This window comes from Gracilinanus agilis, chromosome 1 (assembly GCF_016433145.1).
Source record: "Gracilinanus agilis isolate LMUSP501 chromosome 1, AgileGrace, whole genome shotgun sequence".
NCBI lineage: Eukaryota > Metazoa > Chordata > Mammalia > Didelphimorphia > Didelphidae > Gracilinanus > Gracilinanus agilis.
Window position 1 is genome coordinate 656,763,241 of NC_058130.1, and position 26,484 is coordinate 656,789,724.

The window sequence follows — 26,484 nt, forward strand, 5'->3', positions numbered from 1 at the left end:
AAGGAAATGGCTAAAACTCAAACCAAACTGATTCCTAGAATTAAAGCCAGGGGAAAGTAGAGTAAGACTAAAAGTTAGAAGAAATTGTCATACCATAAATGTTTATAACAGTTTAGGATCAGTTGCTTAAATAAAGCATAAAATGAGTAACCACAAAAGAGTTCTCATTAAGCTTGTTTGTGAAATGGTAAAATGTTCAAATGGTAAGTCTCCAACTAATGAACACATGGCCAATGAAAAACCTATATGTAAAAGCAGGCCACAGAGAAGTCTGATCCTGAACTTTAGGAGACAAAATTATAGTAGACAAAATTCACAAGGGATAAAATCCCAGAGAGAGTCAATACTGGAATATACAACTTAAGGTATCTATACACAAATGTACAAAATATGGCTAACAAGAAAGATGAGTTAGACATTTATGAAAGGAGGAAGTGGAATAAGATATTTAGTAATAAGAATGGTGGCAATATAACTACATTGGGTAAAGCCTGGTTTCTTGGTGGATGTTTAGAAGAGATATGAAACATTATCTAGGGCTAACTAGATATACTGTGTTAGTTGAGTTTTCATTACTCTTTAAACAAAATCCAAGAAAGGGAACAAAAGTACAAATCCATAAAAATGTCTATACACAAACGCTCAAAGTTTAAGCAACAAACATGATGAACCTGATGTCTTAGAATAATGAGTCAACTATAAACCTATCAGGATCACTAAAATTTAGTGGGATAGGAATCATGAATGAAATAAGTCTATGGATGAATATACTCCGTTAAAAAGAAACAGGTCAGGTAATGTAATGAAGAAGAGGGAAATCATTATATATTAATAAGGTATACTCAGTAAAATAAGGAACTAGAGTATGAAAGCAAAGTGGAAAATATTTTAGTGAAGGTCAATGGCTGGTGCATGAAAGTATTTTTATCAGAATATTCTACAGACCACCTGTCCAGAAAGAGCAAATAGTTAGGCTCAGAAAAAAGATCACAAGCTGGGTATAGAGACATGATAGGGGTGCTAATGCAGATAGTTTCCGAATCCAGATATTTGTTGGCATAATACCATCAAAAGCAGAACTAATAGCATCTTGACTTTAATATAAGATAATTTAATTATTCAAAAATTGGAAGAATTAACTTGAGATAATTCTATTCAGGAACTTATCCCAACAACAAAGGGGAATTAGTTGCTAGGATTAGAAATAATATGAACCTTGTGGAGGAAGTAATCATTTCCTCCTAATGTTTGTTAGAAATCAAGATAAAAATTCAATATATTCTTCCATGGTTCAAGATTTTGTTAGCACAGATTTCTATGGTGTTAGAGAAAGGAGAGGTATAAAATTCTAAAGAAGTTGGCTGAGGAAAGATGAGAAAATGTTAACAATTTTAAAAACTCATCAACCAGCTTGGATGCTAAACTTAAGTATAGAAGAAAAAAGTAAGGATAGGTAACAGGATGAAGACAAAATTATAAAATATGATATGATAAAGGTTGTGAGGGACTGAAAGACATGCTACATTAAGAAAAGTTGAAGTAACTAGGGATCCTCAACCTGCAAAAGAAAAATTCGGAGAGTAACATAATAGTTGTCTTTAAGCAACTGAGAGCCTACCATATAAAATTAGCTAGATTTATTTTTGTTTGCTCATTTTGGTCATATCTGACTCTTTATGACCCCATTTGGGGTTTTCTTGGCAAAGATACTGGAGTGGTTTCCCATTCCTTCTCCAAATTATTTTACATATGAAAAAACTGAGACAAACAGGGTTAAGTTACTTGCCCAGGGTCATACAGCTAGTAAGTGCCTGAGGACAAATTTAAAGGAAAGTCTTCCTGACTCCAGGCCTGGTGCTCTGCTCTATGAACTGTACTATATAGTTGCCCTAACTAGATTAATAGAAACACATATTTAGAGATAGAAAGAACCAAATAAAGTCAAATTCCCTCTTCTACAGATGAGAAAACACAATCTCAGAGGGGTAAAGTGAAGTTTCCAAAGTCACTGAGTTTGGTAGCAAAACTTGAACTCTATCACAAATACTTTGATATATTGAATGGTGTGTTTTTTTTTATTACACCATACCCTTTACATTATACCTTATTCCCAAAAATTGTCTGTAGCTGGGACCATAGCCATAATGTTTTTCCCCAAAAGTTGAAACTGGGAAAAATGAGTAAAGAGTGAAAGGAGGTAGATTTAGAATCTATGTGAGGAAATCTTGCTAATGATTAGAGCTATCCCAATGGGAAATATGCTACCTCTAATAGAAACAGGTTCCCTTTTATTAGAGGTCATCTAGAGAAAGCTGGATCACCATTTCTATAAGATATTATAGAAGGGATTCATGTCCAAGTTCAGGTTAAGTTGAAGTCTGAGGCCTCTTCCCGCTGAGATATTCTTGTTAAAAATTTTTAACTTAAAGATGAAAAAACAGGGCAGCTGGGTAGCTCAGTGGATTGAGAGCCAGGCCTAGAGATGGGAGGTCCTAGGTTCAAATCTGGCCTCAGACACTTCCCAGCTGTGTGACCTTGGGCAAGTCACTTGACCCCCATTGCCTACCCTTACCACTCTTCCACCAAGGAACTAATACACAGAAGTTAAGGGTTTAAAAAAAATTAAAAAAAAAAAAGATGAAAAAACTGAGGCCCAGAAAGGTAACCAAGATTTCAGATCCTCAGTAACTGAGCTTACATTTTAATCCTTTGCCAGAGTTTCTTCTATTAATTTAGTCATTTTGATTGGGTTTGGCTTCATTTTGTAATGTTCTGATTGTTAAAATGATCTCAAAGTTTTAATACTTGGTTTTAATATCTTAGAGTCAGCTGATCAATCCCAGTGTTCCATTATAGACTGTATAATTTTTGTAAAATCTAAGACTTGAAAGTTTTGGAGAAAATTTTCAGGAAAAGAAGCCCACTAACTCCTCGAATCAAGAAAATGAAGTATTTGGAGAAAGCATCAAAAAGAAACCTCCATTGCATCAGAAGATCCAGAATGAACTTTGGAATGTATTTGATTGAACTGAAGAGGACTGAACACATTTATTCTGAATGTAAACTCTTATGTCAAAGGGGACTGCCCCCTAGTTGGCTTTTTGTCAATGCACCTAGAAAACATTGGCTTTGCTCTCTCTTTTTTATTTCCCTCTTATCTCCAACTATTGTAGTTTCCTCTTTCTTAGAAAAGTGCAATATTGTATGCACCTGTACTTAGAAGGTCTTTAGAGGTATAAACTAGTTATGTTAAATAATTCAATAAGGAGACTAGTCTCCCAAAGAATCACAGGGGGGATTGTGAAGAACGAATCAAGCTTACTTTGTGTATCAATCAGCAACTTTTAAATTAATCAAAAACTTAAGCAACCCTACTTAACACTAAACAAGAGAATTCCTGAGTCACTTACTAGAGTAAGCTTATACCTCCAAAGGCTACTGCCACTCCCCCCCCCCCTTGGGCTATGCTAGACAAATTGAAAGTCTGCAATTGGTTCCCATAAAGTAGAGGAAGGGACAGGAAAGGATGTGGAAAAAGGACTATAAAAAGTCCTGAACTTCCTGTCCTGGGAGCTTCTCCTTTGGCCTTCTTCTTTGGAGGTGGCTTCTTCTTTGGACTACTTCTTTGGAGAACTTTGCCTTTTGGACTTCTCCTTGGATCTTCTCCTTTGGAGTTCATCTTTGGAGACTCTGCATTGGTGAGCTGGATGAGTAATTGGCCTACCTTTCCTGGGTTCTGGAGAGATTGGTTCCAAAGAGGCCTTCCTTTCATGGAGGGGCTGCATTGGTGGAACCCTTGCTGAAGACACCACCGGGTCCTCTAGCTGAAGGTTACCGAGCCCTGCCAGGGCTGAGCCAGACACCAGAGCCAACACTTAGGGTGGTAGGCTAGATATTTCTCTACCTTCTTCTTATATTTTTCCACTTTTACTCTTTCCACCTCTTTGAAAATAAAGCTACTAAAAATCATTTTGACTTAAGCTATAATATTTTTAAATTGGTAACAACAATATTACTTTAGAACTTTCATATTAGCATAAAAACTTAAATTTTATATCCTTACAAGACAGAATTTTTAGTTACTATGTCATAAGGGAAGGCTGTGTTTTCAGGTCTCATTTGGAGCTTCACAAGGATTAATTTTTCATATTCTCATACATTTTAGCATACTACTAGTGGTGGGAGGTAGAGATGAGAACTATATAGTTGGAGTTCTGTTGCTCTTATTTAAGTAGGAGTCATGGAAAGATTTTTGGGAGTTGTTAAAGTTGGGTGGGGAAAAAATCACATCTTTATTTTCACTATTTGAAATTGAAAATTTCTTTAATTATCAATTTAGGCAATAGACCAAATCATTAGTAGTACCTGTGATTTGTCACCATTAAAAATCATAGACTATTCATGTCATATTACAGTGATACATGAATATTAAAATATCATTTAGAATATTGCTCTTTGAATATTATTATAGTCAGACATGGTAAATTATTTATACTTAATATGTTAATGAGGAAGTATACCTACCTATCATCATTTCACAAATTTCTTCTTTTGTGTTGATAACTATTTCACTATAATTAGTTTCCCTTGCAATCCTTTGCATTTTATATATATATAAACACATAGTTCTGACAAGGGGTGCATAAGCCTTACCAGAATGTCCAAAGAGTCCATGACACTGTGTGACAGTTAAGAACTCCACTATAAGAGCACTTCTTTCAGATCACAATAAAAAAAAAATTTGCCCAGAATGTGGGTTCTAATAGTTACATTTAATTTTACAACATTTTATAATCTCCTATAAATGCTGGTGGTATGTTTCCTATAAGTAAAGTTCACTGAACTTAAATTTTATTGAGGCATTTCTATAATTACAGAATAGCACTAGAGACAACTTGGAATGTTACAACCATGTGGTAAATATGAGCATGAAATTTTAAATTTCTAAAAGAAATGTACCTTTTAAAAATATTTAATTTGTAATAGGCTCAGAGAAATACAGTGTTCTATTTTTTGCTTCAAAAAATAATTGTATTTTTTCATGAGAATTGAAGTTGTCAATTTTCACAATCAAAGCTGTATGAGTTCCAAGCTGCTCATTTAGACTCTCTATAATCTCCAATCTTTCACAATATAGAATCAATTCCTTTCTTAATTTATGAAGTACTAAACACCATAGGAATTGTAACTATGTAGTCAATAAAGATCTTGGTATATCTTAAATGAAGGTCATATATGAAAGAAAAGTTATAGACATGCCAACTCAGGCAGGTGAACTAATAATTTTAGAATGAAAGGAATCGTATCTTATTCCTATCCTTTCCAAATGATAAGATATCAACAATCTCCAGAAAGAATCAACTAATAATGTGGGTTTATTTCATCTTCTACATGATCTCAGTATTAATAATCATATTTGTTCATCATTGTCATCACCAATAATAAGGTAAGAATAAAAAGTAAAAACAAAAAACAAACAAACAAAAAACTTAAAAGCATGGTTGCTTAAATGCAGCACTCTAGAAAGCGGTTAGAAATTTATATAGCTATACTAGATTTCTAGGTTTAAAGGAAATCTAAAAGAATTAAACAAAAAAATGATGAAAAAAACCCCAACAGATTGTAAAAACTAAAGGTGTGTTACCATGCATATCCATGCTGTACATCTGCAACTCCATGGACAGTGACAACACATACAAGCAAATGAAAGCAGCTGACCACGTACCCACACACCTTGGCAGAGGTGCACTCCACACACGCCGGCCACCACCAAGACAGATGATCTCAGAAGTCCCTTCTAGACGATATCCCGATGAGCATGAAAAGGTCAGTGTATCTCCAACTCCAAAATTCAGTCCTATCCTACTGCCATATTGGGGAATTCCAGGATCTTCACAAGGTTCTAGATTGTATTCTATAAATTAGAGGTGGAATGGAAGGACAGAGGATGGAAGGGTATATGGAGTCAAAGACAACAACAAGAGAAAAATAATCATGCCAAGTTAGAAAGGGACTATTTCCCCCAATTATACTTATGCAAGGAACTCATTTTCTAACTTAATTTTCAGCCTCACTCTAACATTTTTGTCCATTAAAATATGATTCCCAAAGAAATACATATCCATGGATATTTTTTGTGGCACAAAAATGCCATCTGCTATTATGTTCCTTTAAGAATTTAATAATTAAATGTAAAAACAAGAACAGTTTGGGTATCAACTTTTCAGAGACATTGGAAAGTATCTAGATGAGGGAAAATAGCATAGATAAAAATCTGTTTTATATCTTGCTACTTTGCTAAAACTATTGATAGGTTCAACTAATTTTTTAGTTGAATCTTTAGGATTATATATATATATATATATATATATATATACATATATATATATACATGTAAATGTAATCATATCATTAGCAAAAAGAAATAAGCTTATTACCTCTTTGTCCATTCTAATTCCTTTGATTTCTTTTTCTTCTCTTATTGCTATTGCTAGCATTTATAATAAACATTAAATAATATTTGGTAATAATGGGCATCCTTGTTTTACTTCTGATCTAGTGGGAAAAGCTGCTAAGTTACTGTCATTGCAAATGATATTTGCTGATGATTTCAAGTAAATACTTATTATTCTAAGGAAAAATCCATTCATAACAATGCTTTCAAGGAATTTTAATAGGAATGAATGTTGTAGTTTAACAAAAGCTTTCTCTGCATCTATTAACATAATCATATGATTTTTGTCACTTTTAATTGATGTAATAAGATATTTTAATAGTTTTTATTACATTAAATCATCTCTGCATATCTGATATGAATCCTGTTTATTCATGCTGTAAAATCTTTGGAATATATTATTGCATTCTCCTGGATAATATTTTGTTTAGGATATTTGCATCTATATTCATTAATGAAATTTGTCTATAATTTTCTTTCTCTATTTTTGCTTAGGTATCCTATCTGCCAAAATAAACTCGGAAACTTTACAAACAAAATTATACAATATTTTTATACAAATAAAGTTAAAATAATTAGAAAAATAATATTTGTTCATGGGTGGGCAGAGGCAATATAACTAAAATGACAATCCATCTAAACTAATCTACTTATTTATTCAATGCCATCCTAATTAAATTACCAAAAACTATTTTATTGAACTAGGAAAATTCATTTGGAAAAACAAAAGGTTAAGAATATCAGGGGAATTTATGAAAAATATAAAGGAAGGAGGATTAGCAGTACCAGATTTTGAAGTATATGAAGTAATGATCAAAACTATCTGGTACTGACTAAAAAATAGAAAAGTAAATCAGTGTAATAGAACATACAACAAACAATTGTAAAATAGAGCAACCATGTGTTTGATAAAAGTAAAGACCCAATCTTTTGAAATAAGATATCCAATGTATGGTAAAACTTGTTCAAAAAGGTGGAAAGCAGTTTGGTATAATTTATATATAGACCAATATCTTATAGTATTCATCAAGATAAGGTAAAAATGGATTCATGACAGCATTAAAGGGAAAAAACCTAAGTAAGTTAGAAGAACAGGGAATATGTTTGCTATCAGACTTATGGATAGGAAAAGAATTTATTAACGAACAAGAGACAGAAAGCATTGTGAGACATGAAATGGATAATTGTTTAATACATTAAGTTGAAAAGATTTTGTAGAAATAAAACCAATGGAGCTAAGATTAGAAAGAAAGTCATAAGTTGGGGAAACATTTTATAAGCTTTCTTGGATAGAGGTTTCATATAAAAAATACATAGAGATCTTTGTCAAAATAGATAAAAGTATAAGCCATTCCCCAAATGATAAATGCTCAAAGGATATAAACAGACAGTTTTTGATGAAGAAATCAGTTATATGTAACTATATGAAGAAATGCTCTAAATTATTGTTGATTAGAGAAATGCAAATTTAAAAATCCTGAGATATCTCATACCTATCGGATTGGCTAAAGTGAAAAAAAAAGACAAAATGAGAAACATTGAAAGGGATATGGAAAAATAGAGACACTAATACACTACTGATGGAACTGTGAACTAATAAATTATTTTGGGCAGCAGTTTGGAATCATGCTCAAAGTTATAAATCTGTATATATCATTTGACTCAGCAGTAGCACAATTAGACTTATTTTCTAAGTAGATAATAAAAAAGGAAATGATTTTATGTGTTTTTAAAATATTTATACCAGCTCTCTTTGCAGTGGCAAAGTAGTTGGACCTGAAAGGATGCCCATCATTTGGGGAATGGCTAAATATGTTGTAGCACCTGCTTGTGGTGGAATACTACCACCCTGTAAGAAATGACTGGCACATTAATTTTGGAAAAACATGTAAAGACCACGTGAAATTATGAAGATTAAAACAAGCAGAACCAAAAAAAAACAGGAATATTGTTTGAAAAATGACTTCTGTATGTCTACCTCCTGGGAAAGAACTAATAAATAGAAAAAAGTAAGATATTGTTTTATATGTGCATATATTTTTTTTGTCAAATGATGCCTTCTCTAATGAGAGGGGTAAGGGAGTAAATAGGGTATTTTAATTTCACAAAGTAATAAACTCAAAAAAATTTAAAAGACTAGAATATCTAATCAACTACCTTCACTGACTTTAACTAAGATTACTCTGAGTCAGTCATTTAAGGCCATTATATCAGTGAAGGCTGATTAGTTCCACCTTGAAGTTCTGTCAATCCTCTTCCAACACTTTAGTCGCCAGTCATATGGAAAGGAAGACACTGAGCTGCCATCTTAAAATCTTCCAGCCTATACTTTAACATTTCTGGAGTATAACATCCTTATTTTGTTTAAGCAGTAGGCTGGCATAGATGGTAGAGTGCTGAATACGGGCATGGAATCAGAATGACCTGAATTTATATCCTGCCTCAGTCACTTCCAGCTGTGTGGCACTGGGCAAGTGATAACCTCTGTCAGCCTTAGCTTCCTCATCTATGCAATGGAATAATAATAGTATCTGTGTCAGGGAAGGAACAAATGAGATACTCTATATAAAGTGCTTTTGTAAACCTTAAATATTCTCCATAATTGGTAACTATTATTAATATATTTAAACCATTTTATGACTATATAATATTAATAACTAATAATAAAATAATCAGCAGAACAGTAGCAATAGGTATGTTTGGAAAACAAAGAGAAGAGACCTTGTATACTATATACTGTTAGTCCTGAATTTTGTGTCATTGACTCTCTGGGTTGTCATTCAGCATTAGTAGAGTCAGAAGAAGTTCAATTTATGTCATCTACCTTTGATTAGATGACTGATCTGATGCTAATTGAAAGCCCATGATATTGGTGATATAAGGGAAATGGAATGGGTCCTTCATTTTATAGTAAATTCCATGTATTTGTGTGCTTTGTGATTATTTTTGGAATCCCTTTAGTATAAAAATCCTTAAACAATCTTGAAAAGACCATTTAGCAATATGTTCTTTCAATATGACATAATATATTAAGTTGAGAGCCACTGTCATTTACTATATAGAAGAACAGTTTGGGCATCAAGAAGACTTGGATTTAAGTCCTGATTTTGGTAGATACTAATTATGTATCCTTGGGGAAAACCTACTTTACCTCAAGTAAAGCTCTGAGACAAAAGAGGAGAAGTTCTTAATCTTTTGTATGTATCATGGACTACTTTGGTCACATGGTAAAATTAATTATTTTCTCAGAATAATGTTTTAAAGTAAATAAGATAAAATACATAGAATTCAAACCAATAATATTGGAATGTAGTTATCAAAATGTTAAAAAAAAAAAACAAACACAAGTCCACAGACCCCAAGTTAAGAAGCTTTCTTATAGATTGAGAATGACTTGTTTTGCATTAAACAGTCTTTTCTATATATGCAGAGTTCCCCTTCAGTGAAGTCAGATGTAGACCAAAAAAAAAGTCAGTTAAAAAACAGAACTATTTATTTATGTTTTCTTACCAGAAAATGTAATGTTAAATCCTTCATATGATATTGAAAAATCTGAAATAAAGCGCAATTGAGCCCTGAAATTTCCATAGAGACCAGCATTGATTGTTGAAGGAAGTTCTGATCCAGTGAGACGTGCCAAAGGCTGGGTAAAACTGCCATTCTCTGTGATTAGTAAGTAGTCATGATGATCTTCAAGATGAAAAGTGTGAAAGGTGAACTGTACTCCTGTTGGGGATGGAGGGAGAAGGGGAGAAGATTATACCTGTAAACCACATCATTAGCTCAAATGTAATTTCATAATTAACTGAAAAAAGGAATTTCATGATAATAATGATTTTTGTAACTAGAGTTTAATTCTTTAAAACCCGGGGGGGGGGGGGGGGGGGAAGCTGGGTAGCTCAGTGGATTGAGAGCCAGGCCTAGAGACCGGAGGTCCTAGGTTCAAATCTGACCTCAGACACTTCCCAGCTGTGTGACCCTGGGCAAGTCACTTGACCCCCATTGCCTACCCTTACCACTCTTCCACCTATAAGTCAATACACAGAAGTTAAGGGTTTAAAAAAAAAGCCTTGATGGATGTATGCATCAAATATATTCAAATTAGTGTTATTTTATTTCTGGTTTCTTTGTTAAAATGTAAGATGCCACAACAATTTAGAAATTAATTTTGAAAATTGCTAGTTAAAAGGGAATCAAATGATATTCTCTGACAAATTCAAGGAAATGTAAAAAATAATTAAGCAATCTGTTGATTTTAAGTATAATGTTTAAAATTTCAAAATAGTTTCTTCCCCAGTTATAAATATGATTCATAATTTCTTCACTGCAACAAAATAAATAAGAACTGACTCTTACAAAGTTGCTTTTTTAAATACTGGAATTATTTTCAAATATAAATTTTATAATTCAATTTTCTTAAATTGTGTCAATTTGTAATTAAAATATTATGTAACATACTCCTCTAGTACTTCTATCTCCACTGATACAATGAACAATTTATCTGAAATGGTCTCATTTGCCTGGGGATATAAAAGACTAAAGTGACCTATCCATGGTCAATAATAATACATAATAAATTAAAAGCAAAACTTTAATCTAGATAATCCATAACTAGACTCCTAATCACAATGTCATGCTGCCTTATATTATTTATGTAAGGAACTTTTCATTTCTTTGAGTTTCATAATCAGGGTTTATGTGAGCACTGGACCCAATGCTAACTGTTAATAATATCAAAATATGGGATATGGCAATCAATTTTAATGAAAGATTTGAAAAGTGGTCCTTATAAAACTGTGTAAAGATATTTTTAAGTGGCTAAAGCAAAGGATGGTTTTAAAACTGGCAATAAACAAAAAGATCAATGTGAAGAGAAGACAAGAAAAGACATACAGAAGACAATTTGAAGGAGGACAGATTTAGATGAGATATCAGAAAAGAAATGACAAGCTGGAACCAAAAAAGAAACTCCTCCTTTGTTAGCTGCTAGCAGAAGGCTTTAGTTATGCACCCTTGAAACCTTTCTTTTCAGCCAATCCTTAGCAGTGATGCTCATTAGATTTTCGTATTAATGGAGAAGATTAATAAGGGAAAGCCACAAAGACTCTTTTCTCTATGTCCAAGAGAGAAATAATTCACTCATATAATATTTTATAGTACAAAAAAAACACAAGGAAACATAAACTCTCCCCTTTTAAGAATTAAGATAGTTTATTATATTTAACAGCTTCTAAATTCCATATTCTCCATATTTTAACAGGAAACTTTCAATAAACTCTATCCATTAATAAATAAATGAAAGAGTTATTAAATAAATGAATAAACAAATAGATAAGCACACAAATATGAAATGATCACCCCAGATCTAACACATTCTCTCATTGTTGGGCCAAGGTCAGGGTATATATATAACTATAACATAAATATCTTAACCTCCCTGCCAGAATCCTGAAGTTCTAACAAAGCTTCATCCACCCTTGGGCTTTCTGGGATGACAGAGAAAGCAGATGGAATCTGATGTGGTCAGATGCTAATCTGATAATGGTCACTGAAGCTGAAATGAACCAGGCCTGGACAGAAAAAATGGTGATCGAGGCATGCTTGTTCCCCTCCTGCTGGCAGTGCCTAATTTGTGACAGGCAGGCAGGGCTATTTTTCTATTACTCTCTGAGAAAATTTATGAAGCCTATATTTCCATTTTCATTCTGAGAGTTACCAAGGTGGAGAGGTGCTGAACAGTTATGGATCGTGGTTAAGCATTATAAACCTTGGTGAAGCAGATATCCTGAAAACTTAGAGAGCAACCTTACATTTCTATATTCCCATCAACTGGAATTTCTCATGTAGGTTTAGGAGCAAAAGAAAAGTACTGGAGCTGAATAATGAGCAATAAATTATAAGGGGTTAGATTTTGAAAGAATAGAAGAGATTAAATTTGAGAAGATATTTATGGGAGGAAGAGGAAAATTAAAAGGAGAATAATCAGGTCTAGATTCTACTTCTTGTTTCCAGAAGAAATGGTTGAAGGAATGAGTCTAGGGTCAATGAGGATTAAGCCTCCCAAGATTTATCAAAACAAATAATATTAAAGGAAGAATCACTATCCTACTTGAGAAGATGAAATATTAGTCATAAAGGCAGAGAATTTATGTTTAGGAATAGTTGATGGAGAGGTTACAATCTAGATTGATGAAAGAAAAGTGAAAGCTTAGAGAACTAATTGAATGGAAGCAATGTAGTATCATTAATTCAAAGGTGTTATTAATTTTATTCCTTTTTTCTTAAAAATGTCAGTGTTGGTTAAAAAAAAGCACTTGAAGAAAGAAATTTCTTACAAATTCAAGGAAAATAAATTTAAAGGTATATAATTCTTTGGTTTTAGGAGCATTACAGCTTTTTTTGCCCTTTATACTAATGCTGCTGTTGCTGCCACTGCTCTTGTTGATATCGCTACTGGTAGTATCAGAAGTTATTACTATAGCAAACATTTATATAGTATTTCCTTTACATGTACTAATTTATTTGATCCTAAAAAAAATCTCAGTTAGGTGTATTGTTTTCCACATTTTACAGATGAAGGAAATGAAGCCCAGATGCTGTTAGAGTTAAATGGTGAACATTTTCTATATACTTTTTCCTACATTTGCTTGGTCCAGAATCAGAGAGTCATCTGGCCACCATTCATTTCCACTTTCTCCCCTTGACATTCCCTAAGCTGGTAGGCAAAGCTAGGAGAGTTTGTGTTTTCATAACTATTTATTTTATCTCTATGCTATTTAATATGTTATAAAAACTTGATACCTCCCTACTCGCACAAAATGAATAACTACCACTAACTCCTAATGACTTACTTTATCACAGGTAAAACTGGCAGAAGGAGCCTGGGAAATATTTTCAAAATTTATGTAATCTTAGGCAAGAAACTGAACACTAAAAGAGTGCAAATTTATCTTTTCCACACCATTTCCTATTGGATGCAAGGGATGCAAGACTGAAAAACTAATTTGGGAAGTGAATTGCTGGCTAAGAAGGTTGTGTTTAAAAATTGGATTTAGGATTCTAAACTATTAATAAAAAAAGAATTATAGGTTTCTGTGGCCAGGGATGCAGTATACTTAACTAAGAGTGGTAGAGATTATTTCTGTGTCTGTTTACAAATGTAATCAAAAGAACTTTAAAATACGGGTGATTAACTGGTTTGACAATTGCCTGTGTATATCCATGAAGAATAGCTACAACTAATGACTCTTAGCTGAAAGGCCTATGTATACATCAGTGTCCAAGAAGAGGCTTCAAATGAGAGAAACTAGAAGATCTAACACAAGGTCTACTGATAAACTTGGCGGGACCAAATCCATTACTAGAATATGGTACCTAAAAGGTGTGCCTTATTCCAAAGGCATAGTATAGATAAGAAGAGGTAGCAGTGAATATGAGATTTACTCATTTGAAGAAATCCCAGAACCAGAAGGCAGAAGAGTGGTGAAGAGCATTTGGATGAAGATCAATAGAGAAACAGAATGGCTTTTATCATCAAAGTGTACTCTTAACTACTTAGCAGAAAAAAAGATATGAAGAATTCAAGAAACAACACAGAACTGCCACAGAGCATGATAGAATAGAGATAGGACTCTATGTTTATCCAGATCAGTGATTCCCAAAGTAGGTGCTACCAACCCCCTGGTGGGTGCTGCAGTGATCCAGGGTTGCGGTGATGGCCACAGGTGCATCTTTCTTATTAATTGCTTTTAAAATAAAAAAAAAATAATTTCCAGGGGGCTAAGTAATGTTTTTTTCTGGGAAGGGGGTGGTAGGCCAAAAAAGTTTGGGAACCACTGATCCAGATATTTGTGATCCCTCTTTGGTCTGCCTAAAGTAGAATAGTTAACTACTTCAATCATTAATAAAAATAATAAATGACTCTCATTTACATAGCATTCTAATGCTTACAAAGTCCATTATGTTTTATTCTCACCACAGTCCTAGGAGGTAGGTGTAATTGTTATGCCCATTTTACACATAAGGAAACTGAGGTAGGCAATGGTTAAGGGGTTTGCTCCAGGTCACATTGCTTCTTGTTATTGTTGTTGTTTCAGCTGTGTCTGATTCTTCATGACCCTATTTGTTTTTTGTTTGTTTGTTTGTTTGCCAAAGTTATTAGAGTGGTTTTCCATTTCCTTCTCTAGCCTATTTTACAGATAAGGAAACTGAGGCAAGAAGAGGTTAAGTAACTTGTCCAAGGTTGCAAAGCTAGTAAGCATCTGAGGCTGGATCTGAACTCAGATTTTCCTGATCCCAGATCTAGTGTTCTATCCACTCAGTTGCTTGGCTCACAAGCAGATGCTTTCATCTCAGAATGTCCTCCACTTCTAAGAGTGCTTCAACTTTATTTCCTACCTTTCTGGATTCAGGAGTCCTAATTCTTCCTATCATAGTATGTTATTTTTTTTTACTTTCCAACTTCCAGAATTCCCCTTTCCCCACTTAATTTCTTTTAATTATTTCTTTTATATTAAATTCCCTCTTCTAAAAATTTAAGGAAGATTTCCTTTTTTTCATTAACAATAAGTATAGAGAGCAGAATGATGAGTTTTAGCAAATAGTTTAACAAGATTTCATGATCGTTTTATGGAGAAGGTGAAGAGATGGAGGCTAACTGAAAGTCCAATTGGATAGCTATTTATTGGGCAGATCTGGTTAAAAAGCCACATTCAAAGAGTAAGAAATAATTGTGAGGCATCATCTTGGAAAGAGGTCTCCAAAAGAATTCTTCAGAGATCTGTTTGGCCCTTTATTGTTTAATATATTCATCAATGACTTGGATAAAGGAATGGCTGAAATGCTGATCAAATTCTCAAATGACAAAAGCCGGAAGGGATAAACTAATAATATAGACTATAGGTTTAAGATAACACATAGCAACAATTTCCCTATTCAAAAAGATTTTGATAGCTAGAAAACTGAAGTAAATCAAATATTAAATTTAATAGGGGCAAAGGTAAAATCTTAAACCTTAGTCAAAAAATAAATTTTAAAAGATGGGTGAACCATGACTAGGAAACAGACTGTCTAAGAAAAAAGGTCCTTCATTTGAATGGTTTACAAGTTCATTATAAGTCGAAAATGTGATATGGCACCTAAGAAAGTAAATGTCATCTAGACTACATTAAGAAAAGCTTAATGTTCAGAAATAAGGAAATTATATTCCTTCTATCTTCTGTCCTGGACAGATCACATCTTGATTACTGCACTTTCTGAAATATGACATGGTTCACAGAAGACAACTACTTGGAAGGTGTCAAGAGGAAGGTAATAAGAATAACAAAGGATGGGATGAAAGAACTGAGGATGTTTAGCCTAGAGAGGACTAGACTCAGAAGAGCATATTAGTAATTGCTTCCTCCAGTTCTTTATTGGGCATCTCATACTGGATGTCTTGCAGATATTTTAATCTGTCCACAACTGAATTCATTATCTTCCCCCACAAAATCTTTCCCCCAGACAAAATATCCTCGTCACTGTCTAGAGCACCACCATCCTCCCAGTCATCCACTCTTGAATTCAAGGTGTCATCCTTAATTTCTCACTCTTCCACACCCCCTTATCCAATTCATTATGTATGTTGTGTCAATTTTATCTGCATTGTACCTCCTGCCTGTCCTCCCTTCTCTCTTCTGACACTACATTTACCCCAGCATAGGCCATTATCATCTTAGTTTTGTGTTATCTAAATAGCCTACTGGGAGGCAGTTGGGCAGCTCAGTGGATTAAGAGTCAGGTCCAGAGGCAGGAGGTCCTGCATTCAAATCTGGCCTCAGACACTTCTTATCTGTGTGACCCTGGGCAAGTCACTTAACCTCCATTGCCCAGCCCTTACCACTCTTCTGCCTTAGAAATAGGTTGTAAGGCAGAAAGTAAGGGTTTTAAAGAAAATAAGTAAATAAACAAATAAACAAACAGATGATAGATAGATAGATAGATAGATAGATAGATAGATAGACAGACAGACAGACAAATAGATAGATAGATAGAAAGATAGATAGATAGATAGATAGATAGATAGATAGATAGATAGATAGATAGATAGATAGATAGATAGATAGATAGATAGATAAGTGAGTAAATAAATAAATAAATGGATGGATGGATGAATAAATTAATAAATGAATGAATGAATGAAAGAATGAATGATTGAATGAGTAGATGAACAGCCTACTGGTTGGTCTTCCTAACACAAATCTCTTTCCTCCTCAACTCCTGTCTCTCCTCTGCAGATCTGATCATATCAGCCTTTTTACTTGTGCCTGGGACACAGTAATAACATAATAAATGTTCATTGACATTTCTTAATAAACTCCAGTAACTATAAGCTCCAAATATACAATCTTTTGGTTTTCAAAGTCCTTTATAATCTGCTCCTACTCCTTGTCTTCTTACACTTTATGTCAACTGGTACCCCCCTAGCCATGTACCCTTTGATCCAGTGACACTGACCTTCTTAATGTACCTGGCACAAAACACTGCATCTTCTGATTCCAGGCATTCTCATTTTTCACTAGCTAACCTGCATGCCTAGAATCCTTTCTCTTCTGATCTTCACCTCCTGGCTTCCTTAACTTCCTTCAAGTTCCAGCTAAAATACATCCTTTTCAATGAAGTCTTTCTCTATTTCCCTTAATTTTAATCCCTTTTGACTATTGATTATTTCCAATTAATCCTGTATAAAACTTGTTTGTACATAACTGTTCTCTCTCATTAGATTGTGAGCTCCTTGAGAGCAGAAACTGTTTTTTTAGCAGGTTTCTTAATATTCCTAGCATTTAGCACAGTGCCTGGCATACAGTATATACTTAATAAATATTTATTAACTGACTAGAAGCATAGGGCAGACATATAACTGGTTCTTTCCAGAAGCAATGGTATTATTGATAGGATTATTAGGTAACATTATAGAAAATAATGGCTTGTGACATAAATCAAATATCATATAGCCCATACAGATTGATTGGAAAATGCTTCCTTTTTCAAATACTTTTCTGAAACAAGCAATATTTTAACTTCTTTCTTGTTATTTCCCCCTGTAACTCTTGCAATCAACTTCTTTTTAGAATTCTACTTACTTGCTGAGCACATTCTTTTCTTAGCACTTTTTTTAGCCTTATCCATCTTCTTTTCTCTTCTCATACCAAAGTCCTCCACTGTCTCTTCTTCTTCATCCTAGTGACATTCTTCTTTTGCTTTATCTTTTTCCTCCACTGAATTCTTCTACTTGAGTTCTATTCTCTTTTCTTTTTCTTATCCTCTTTCAGTTTATTGAAATCTCTGAGCTTTTTTAAACTAAATTATATCTCTAACCTTTTATATAATTACAAAGGTATTCCAAATATCCTTATGCTATTTTTTTACTATTAGAGGTCACTTAACATTCCTAGTCCTCATTTTTTTCATCCTTAAAATGAGGGAACTGGAAGTAAACCTTAGATTCCTTGAAAATCCAGTGTTCATAGAATTTACATCATGTGAATGAAAATCAATTCAGTTAAATAACCATTTATTGAATACCAGATGTAAAACTGTGCTACGTGATGAGAATAAGCAGATAAAAAGGAAACATAATTCCTGAGTTTAAAGAGTTATCTGTTAGAACAAGGATAAGGGAGAAATTTGATAGGAAACATAAATTTCTTATTAAATTGAGGCTAATTGAAGAGAAAAAGAACAGATTATAAAGTAGTTATCATGGGAAGCATAGAAGAGGCGTCACCTTATTTGAGCCTTGAAGGAATACCAAAATTCTGAGACACAAATAAGAATAAAATATATTCTAGTTGTGGGAGATGACTTTTGTAAATTCAAATAGGAAGAAGTTAAATTGCAAGTTCAAGGAATAGCTAGTAGTCGAGTTTGGCTGAAACACAGAGTTTGTGAAATGTAGTGTGAAATAACCCTGGAATTGTTATAGACACCATCAAGGAAGGAAGTATAGTGAGACAATTTAAGATGGTCAAAGAGAGACTCTTGAGGAGCATGTATATATAGGAGAGCTAAAGATGAAAAAAAGAGAACAGAAAAATGCATTTCTAGGCAGAGAAAGTAATCTACTATGTAATAATGGTATAATGTAATACAACAGAATGAAGAAAAGACAATAGATTTGATGATTTCATAACGGATATTTAAGCAATCGCTAAATTGTTGGTGGCAAAAACAAGATTACAACTGGGTTGAGGAGTAATTGGGTGAAGATGAAATGTAGGATACAAGTGTAGAATTTTTCAAAATTTTGGTGGAAAGAGATAGTCTATTATCTTAAGGAGGTAGGAGGGTCAAAGAATAGCAATGAGAGGCAGAAGTAAATGATAGAATTGTAGGAGACTCCCTGTAAAGCACTGAGGATTAACAATGGAGCACTAATGATTAAATAACATTTAAATAAATATAGTTAGGAGCTCTGATAGCATATTCTATTCCAGTGAGGAATTTCTTAACCTGGTAGACATATTTCAGAGGTGGGGAGCACCATAAATTTGGGATATGGGATAAATTATGTATTCATTTTTACTTATATTTAACTGAAATTTAATATTTCCTTAAGTTATGAAGGAAGGAAGGAAAGCAATAACAATTATTCTGTGAAAACTTCTATAAGAGTTAACAGAGAAACAAAATGGTATATAATGTAAAAATGTTAAAAAAAAAAAAAACAACCATGATCCCATACCTACAATATGAATCCTGTCTCTTGAATTGCTAAGAAGTATACAAGGGGCAGGTAGATGGCTCAGTGGGTAGCCACTCTAGAAATAGGAGTTCTTGGGTTCAAATTTGACCTCAAACCCTGTGCAAATCATTTAACCTCAACTGCCTAACCCTTACTGCTCTTTTGTCTTGGAACCAATACTTAGTAGTGATTCTAAGACAGAAGGTAAAGGTTTTTATTTTGTTGTGTTTTTTCTTTAAGTGCACAAGCAGAGGTGGGATATTGTAAAGATTAATGTCTCTGGTAGGTAGGAAATTGGCTAAGGTTTCTTCTAGAAGAAGATTTTCCAATTCTATAATTTGCTGTACTTTTGAGTACTTGTATTCCAACTAAAACTTCCCTCCATTCTTAAAGATATCTGACTTCATTTCTTTTCTTGTGCAAATACAAATTTAATTAACACTTACAACCTGTGAAAATGCAAAACCATAAGTGTTAATTAAACTCCTATTTACATAGCAAGTAGAGGGTAGCCCCATATCACCTTATATAAGGGAGTTTATTTTAAACCCTATTAATCCATTGTTCCCTGAAATAATAGCTAGTCTTTGGTATGCTTCCAGACAAAAATCTTACATCTAAGAGAGGATTAAAAAAAAAAAGAAAGAAAGAAAACCTTTACCAGATCCTCTATTTCATTCTGTTGAGTATCAGAATGGCCATGTTTTAAGGAAATTTTTTTTTCATTTTAAATAACATATGATAGCTACATGTTGTAACAATGATTTATTATGTTGTCTTCTTTCAATAAAATCATATGAACTTGTTCAGAGAAAGAGTTGAAGTTTCTAATGATTTTGTTACAAAATTATGAAGTACAAGATAGATGCTAAAGACTTTAGCATCCCAGGTGATGATTTCATTGCTTTTATTGACTGAATATAAAGGTTTTATAAAAGAAAGTTATCTTTTAAAACAATAAGATCATAGAATAGGATTTAGATTTCTGCACCACTGTGTAAGGGAGGGAAATAATCCGTTACTAGCAAGGGATATACTGCATCTATCAAAGCAAGGATGAATATATTTGCTTTTGTCTGGTAACTTTTAAATCACAACATGAGTTTTAAAATGAAAATGGGGAACAAGGAAAACACTGTCCATATATCTGCCAAGCCAGATACTTTAGAGAACAGCACAAAAAGATAAATATTTGTAAAGATGCTATGTAATTCATAGTAAATACTATCCAGAAGGACAGTAATAATTCTTTTGGGCTTAGTTGTTCACAGAGGAACATACAAAAGTAGAAAAAAGTGATCTTCATGTAAGGAGGTAAATTTGATTTCGAATTACTGAGACAAGGTAGGGTATGATACAGGACAATGAGAAAGCATACAATAATCAAAAGAAAAAGATTTGATCAAATGAGCCATGAAATAGTAATATGTATAAACATAACTTTCAGGAAATTGATAAAGGAGAAGGGAAAAGTAATAGAAATCATTTAGGCAAGAATCAAAGAAGGAATATATGAAAGGAAAATTTTAGAAGGATTGTAATACAGTTTACTAGGTATAAGGAAAAATTAATGATGACTTCCAGAAGATTAAAGTACTAGTATAGGGGACTTAATTGAAGAACCCTGAAGTCTTCTGGAGTTTTCTCTATGTTTTTATACATTTCATAAATTTCTTATAAAATTGTATACATTCTTGACTTTTGTTTTTATAAATTTTATAATTTTTTATAAAAGTTTTATAAATTCTTTACTTCTATGCTGATAATTTAATTTTTCAAAAGGTAGAAGAATGACAAAGGAAATTTCTATCCTGGATCTTATTTTGGTAAATCAAGAATAAATGCATCTGGAAGTATAAATAATAGGATTCTTAGAAGAAATGATCATGAAATGTTAGAATTTATGAAAGGTAAGAAGAGTACTGTAAGTTATTATCTAATATACAATCTATATTTAAGCAGAATATATTTCAAGGCATTCAGACATTTGATCAAAAGTGTTTTAAAATGAAAATGGAGGGATGGGAAAAAGATAACCACATGATCCATTGAATTTAGGAATAGTAGATAATATCATCAAAAACCTATAAAGGCTTTTGATGATATTAGCTTCATTGTATCAAAAGATTGATACATCAATGAAGCTAATTGTTTTTCTTAATCTGACTTTTACCAAGAGGAAAGACCAAGTGCTAGGGACAAAATGACAACATTGCAGGGAACTAAACATTCCATTTTAAAATTTGTGCACAGAAATAGGAGAAGACCACTTATAATCTAACACGAACCATGGAGATTGGTAACAGAGAACTCAAATGGTTCATAGAAAGAAAAGATATAATGTCATGGCCTGAAAGTCTAGAGGGGGAGGCAGCCCAACTGAGTGGAAGCTCTCAAGAATGAAATTCTGAGGGAAAAAGAGAAGGAAATGACAGGGAAAGGTAAAAGGTGACATGAATACACAGAAACCTAAGTAAACAATTCATACTTTAAAAAGAGGTGCAGAAAGTAGAATTAATGAATAGTAATATAAAATTACAAAACTGCAGCCTGGTCCTATATAAATATTGTTATGGTTCCTGAAGTTCAGAATGTCCTAAAAATGTGGAGGAAAATAAAAAAATTAAGCTACCTTGGGGGAACAAGAGGACTAATGCTAGAGGTAGATGGAGTAATGGCAACTGAAGATGAAGAGAACCTCTTAGAGAGTTTCTTATTTACTTTTGTTTTGATTGCCTATAAGGAGAAACTTAGGCCTGTTAAGATCATAACAAAAATTATTAATAGCAAAATATAAACCAAGATAAATTGGGAGATAGTAGAGAGAGCACTATGAGCATATCAAGAGGCCAGATACAGATAGATTTGATCCAAAAAATTAGAACTCAATGACTGTGGATATAAGTTTTAATAATCATTTTCAGATATTTTACAATACACATTCTCTGCCTTCTTTCTACATCTTCCTTTCCCCAAGATGGCAGGAAATTGATATAAGTTGTATATGTGTTATCATACAATAAATATTTTCATGATTATCATATTGTGAAAGAAGACATATCACTTAGAATTCAGAAAAATTCATGGAAGAAGTAAAGTGGAGAATCGTATGCTTCAATCTGCATTCAGACTGGTGATGGATCTGATAAATTGGTTTCAATGGGAATTCATTATATATGTGGGTTGGACTTGATGGTTCTGGGGCCCCTTCTAACTATATGATACTGTGATTATCTAAAACTTTTTGCATTTTATATATTCAATAGTATGGTATGGCAGCTAAAAAAAATTGATCTCAGTCTAAGAAAGAGTTCAGAGGCATAATGGGTAGAATTCTAGAACTAGAGTCGAGAATATCTGAATTCAAATCCAGACTCAGAAACTTGTTAACTATGTAGCCCTGGGCAAATTACTTAACCCTTATTGTAGTTTCATCTTCTCCAAAACAGGGATAATAATAGTCCCAACCACCGAGTGTTGTGAGGATCAAATGATAAACATTTTTAAAGCATTTTGCTAATCTTAAAGTGTGGTATGAATGTTAGTTGTTGTTGATAATGATGTTGATGTTGATGGTGCTATTGTTCTACAACTATATTAAGGGAGACAGTGACCATGCCTGGGATGAGAGCTTTTATAGTTTCACTTTACTCAATCTTGTTAGATCATTTCTGGAGTATTTTGTTCAGTTATAATAGTGACATTTTAGAAAAGATATTAATAATCTGAAAAGAACCCAGTGGAGAGCAAGTAGGATGGTAAAAGCCTTGACAATATACCAAATAACAATTGGTTAATAGAACTGGAGAGGTTAGTCTGAAGAAGAGAATGTTTAGAGGAAGTTGATAGTGTCCACAAATATTTGGAAGGGTCCAATAGATGAGTATTTGACTCTCTCTATTGGCTCCAGGGGGCATAACTAGCACTTGTAGGGTAAAGGATAGCAAGACTCAGAGGAAAGAGTGATGGATGTGGAATGCGAGGACCTGTGTTTGAATCCATGTTCTACTCATTACTACCTGTGTTATCTTGGGCAAATCACTGGATTTCTCTGCAAATTTCTCTGCAAAATGAGATTAGAGTATATGCCTTCTAAAATTAATTAATGCTTCAAATGTATGATTATATGCTTTTTGTATTTATCTAGAAGATTTTCAAACCTAGGTATTCTGCAAGGTCCCTTCCATCACAGATTCTGTGATTCTGCCTCTAAGTCAGTGGTTCCCAAAAGTTTTTAACCTACAGCCCCCTTTCCAGAAAAAAATATTACTTAGCCCCCTGGAAAGTAATTTTTTAAAAATTGTAATAGTAATTAATAGGAAAGATAAATGCATCTGTGGCCATCACCGCCTCCCTGGATTGTCGCAGCACCCACCAGGGGGCAGTAGCGCCCACTTTGGGAATCACTGCTCTAAGTAAAGTAGAAAACACGATTCCATCATAACCAAGAGAAACACCTTCCCTTTGTAGACTCCTTTTTTGGATTATCTGATAGTAAAATCAGTAAGTACTCCATGCAAAGATTACACATATAAATTAAATGTGATACCTATAATTACAAGCTAAATAAAAGTCACTGTTCTTTCACAGACAAAATTACATAAAGAACTGCTTTCTGTGAAATTAGCTTTCATAATTCTCTCACATTTGAGAAACTATTTAGGGTTAATTTACTGTTTGTACCACTGATACTTTATTATAAATATATAATTTCATAATGAATATATAATTATATTTTCATCCTGTGAAATTTTCTCTTTACACATTTGTAATGCATTTTTCTGGGTTTAAAAAATAATCATTAGGCTGTTATCAGAAACTCACATTAACTGGTCTTATTGCTGAATTCATCAGTTTGAATGGGCAGACTGAAGCAATTGTTTACTTTCATTTTGTCTAGACATAAGGGAAATTCTTTTATTTATCCTGTAAATGTTTATTTGGATTCTTTCATGCATACCAACAAGAAGAGCAAGCATGGGTAAGGTAGTGTGAATTGAGGAAAGAGATAGAAAATAAATAGAAGACCTTCTTTTTGAATTTCCAAGAGCTGATAATTAAAGTAAGAAGCAAAAAAAAACCAAGTTAAATAGAGATAGCTAAAAATAAATAATTTAGAGAAATCATCAGAGCAGAGTAAATTCAGGAAGACTTGGGTTCAAGTTCACCTTTGACATATACTAGCTGTGTGAATTCTGGCAGTCTGAACTATTCAGAGTTGAAGGCAAATGTCTAAAACTATAAGTTGTTGAAAAATGTCAATTTGTGTTGGTGGATAAAGTTTTTATAAAGAGAGCTATCAATAAGAATACAATTACAAGTTGTAACTTCCCACATTTCTAAAAGAAAACATTTGCATTGGTCAATACAAAATATTAATTATGTAAGGATGGTATTAATGTATATTTATGTCTGTGTGCATTGTCCACTAACATCCTCCTCTGATGCCTTACTCTGTGTGAAGTGATTTTAATGTCTAAAAGTTCTGAAAATGAAGAGGATACAGAAATAAAAAAAAAAAAAAAAGATCAAGCTGAATAAGAGATTATTCACAAAAATCCTAATTGAGAATTTGGAAGTTCTATATGACAGTTCTAGGAGGTGGGTACAGTGATGCGATTCACAACATTTTGTGACACTTACATAAACATAGAGTTATAAGCAATTCAATTGACTCTCCACTGAGAAAGTTCTTTGGACTCTAGATAAGAGATTTTCTTAAATAAATTTTCTGAAAGAGAAGCCAAGCTAAAGTTGTGTTCTACCTAAATTCAATCAACTGTTCAATCAATGGATCTCTAAGGATTTATTGAATGCTTTTAGGTGCTGGTCATCATGCTGGGCACTGAGGATACAAATTACATAGATGGAAAAATTTTCCTATTCTCCAGGAATGTACATTTTAGGGATTTAACTTTGAAGATAGAATAATTACATTCCAATTTCCTCTTGCGCTGACTTTTGGGAGGAGGGAATGGAGAAATTTCCTCTTAGGAAGAATTGGTAGTATCATCAAGGCTGCTTAAAGTTTCTTAATGGTGGGGTGATGAGAAAGTATAACAACTCCTTATTACAGCTAGTGAGATGAAGGGCGAGTTTGTGAAGTCAAACGTGCATGGATTTCCAAGTGGATGATGTAGATTATTTGAGGGGAACTGTCCAGCTCAAGAAACTAGAGTCTTGGGAGAGCTAAGATATGGCAGTTTACTTTTTCCAAAATATCCTCAGCCTCTTTAAGAAAAGTTAAGAAGCATGGGAGAAGAGAGGAGCAATAAAATCAAAATACATTAAAATATCAGAAGACAGTAAATGTCAATTAAGTTTGATTCAAAGCAAGTAAGCCTCTGATTGAGGACTTAATCTATTAAAGCTGATTCCTTCTTGCTGTCCCATAAATATAATTCTGTATAGAGCATATTTCAGTGCTAACTTGTTTTTACTCATGAAGAATGACATTGTATTGACATTGACATAATAAAATAAAAGCCAAAGCCGTAAAAACATGCACAAGCTAACAAAAATCATCATTATAGATATTACCTTTTCCATGGGTTACATCTACAGTCCATGTACAATTCAAGGAATTTGGATAGAATTCAGGGTATCCAGGGGATAAGATTGTTCCACTAGGCCCTCGAACATCACCTCCGCATAATGCTGAGAATTAAAGAAACACAGGCATGTGGTTAGTTGTGATACAGTTAGGTAGCAAAGGCTGAGGAAATCTCTTATGTCTATTAAAATATAATGAGCCAGTCTCTCATGACTAAGCTACTTCCTATTAGTTCTTGAGATATATATGCACAAGCTTTTGGCATCCGAAAAAATCATTCCATCCAATGTAGCAGTAATTCATGTAATGGTGAATTGTTAACTGGAAGGGTTAAGTGAAAACCTGAGAGAATAAAGCTCAACATTTTATACTGGAATTCTAATGATTTGCTTAGCTCATATGTTTTTAATTATAAGCAACATTTGCATAAATTCCTGGAAATTAAACATGACTAATTAATTGTTGAGCAGCCCTTGTTATTAAGTATTAAGAAAATGAATTGTTAATTATGCCAAATTGTTCATTATAGAGTCCTAAAGGAATATGTCATTCTTTGTGGATTTTCATTTAGAACATTAAATCATTACAGTATCTATTTCTGTATTTCTTTTAAAAAGTGATCACTATGAGATCAAGATCTTCTACCAAGGCATATAATACATGAAATCTGATTTTAAACCACTGAAAAATTAAAACATAATTTAGAAAATTGTTAATTGATCGAAATTAAATAAGAGGCACTGATGTGTGGCAATA

The 26,484-nt window shown here is 33.2% G+C and overlaps 1 protein-coding gene across 1 annotated transcript in view; it reads right to left on the minus strand.

Annotated features, from left to right (window-relative positions):
• Positions 1-26,484, minus strand: part of CSMD3 (CUB and Sushi multiple domains 3) — a 1,590,968-nt gene that overhangs the window by 499,794 nt on the left and 1,064,690 nt on the right. The window contains exons 19-21 of the mRNA XM_044684131.1: positions 25,716-25,832; positions 9,965-10,180; positions 5,726-5,914 (exon numbers count right to left, since the gene is read on the minus strand). Coding sequence (XP_044540066.1) covers positions 5,726-5,914; positions 9,965-10,180; positions 25,716-25,832 — 522 coding nt within the window. The remainder of the gene's footprint in view (positions 1-5,725; positions 5,915-9,964; positions 10,181-25,715; positions 25,833-26,484) is intronic.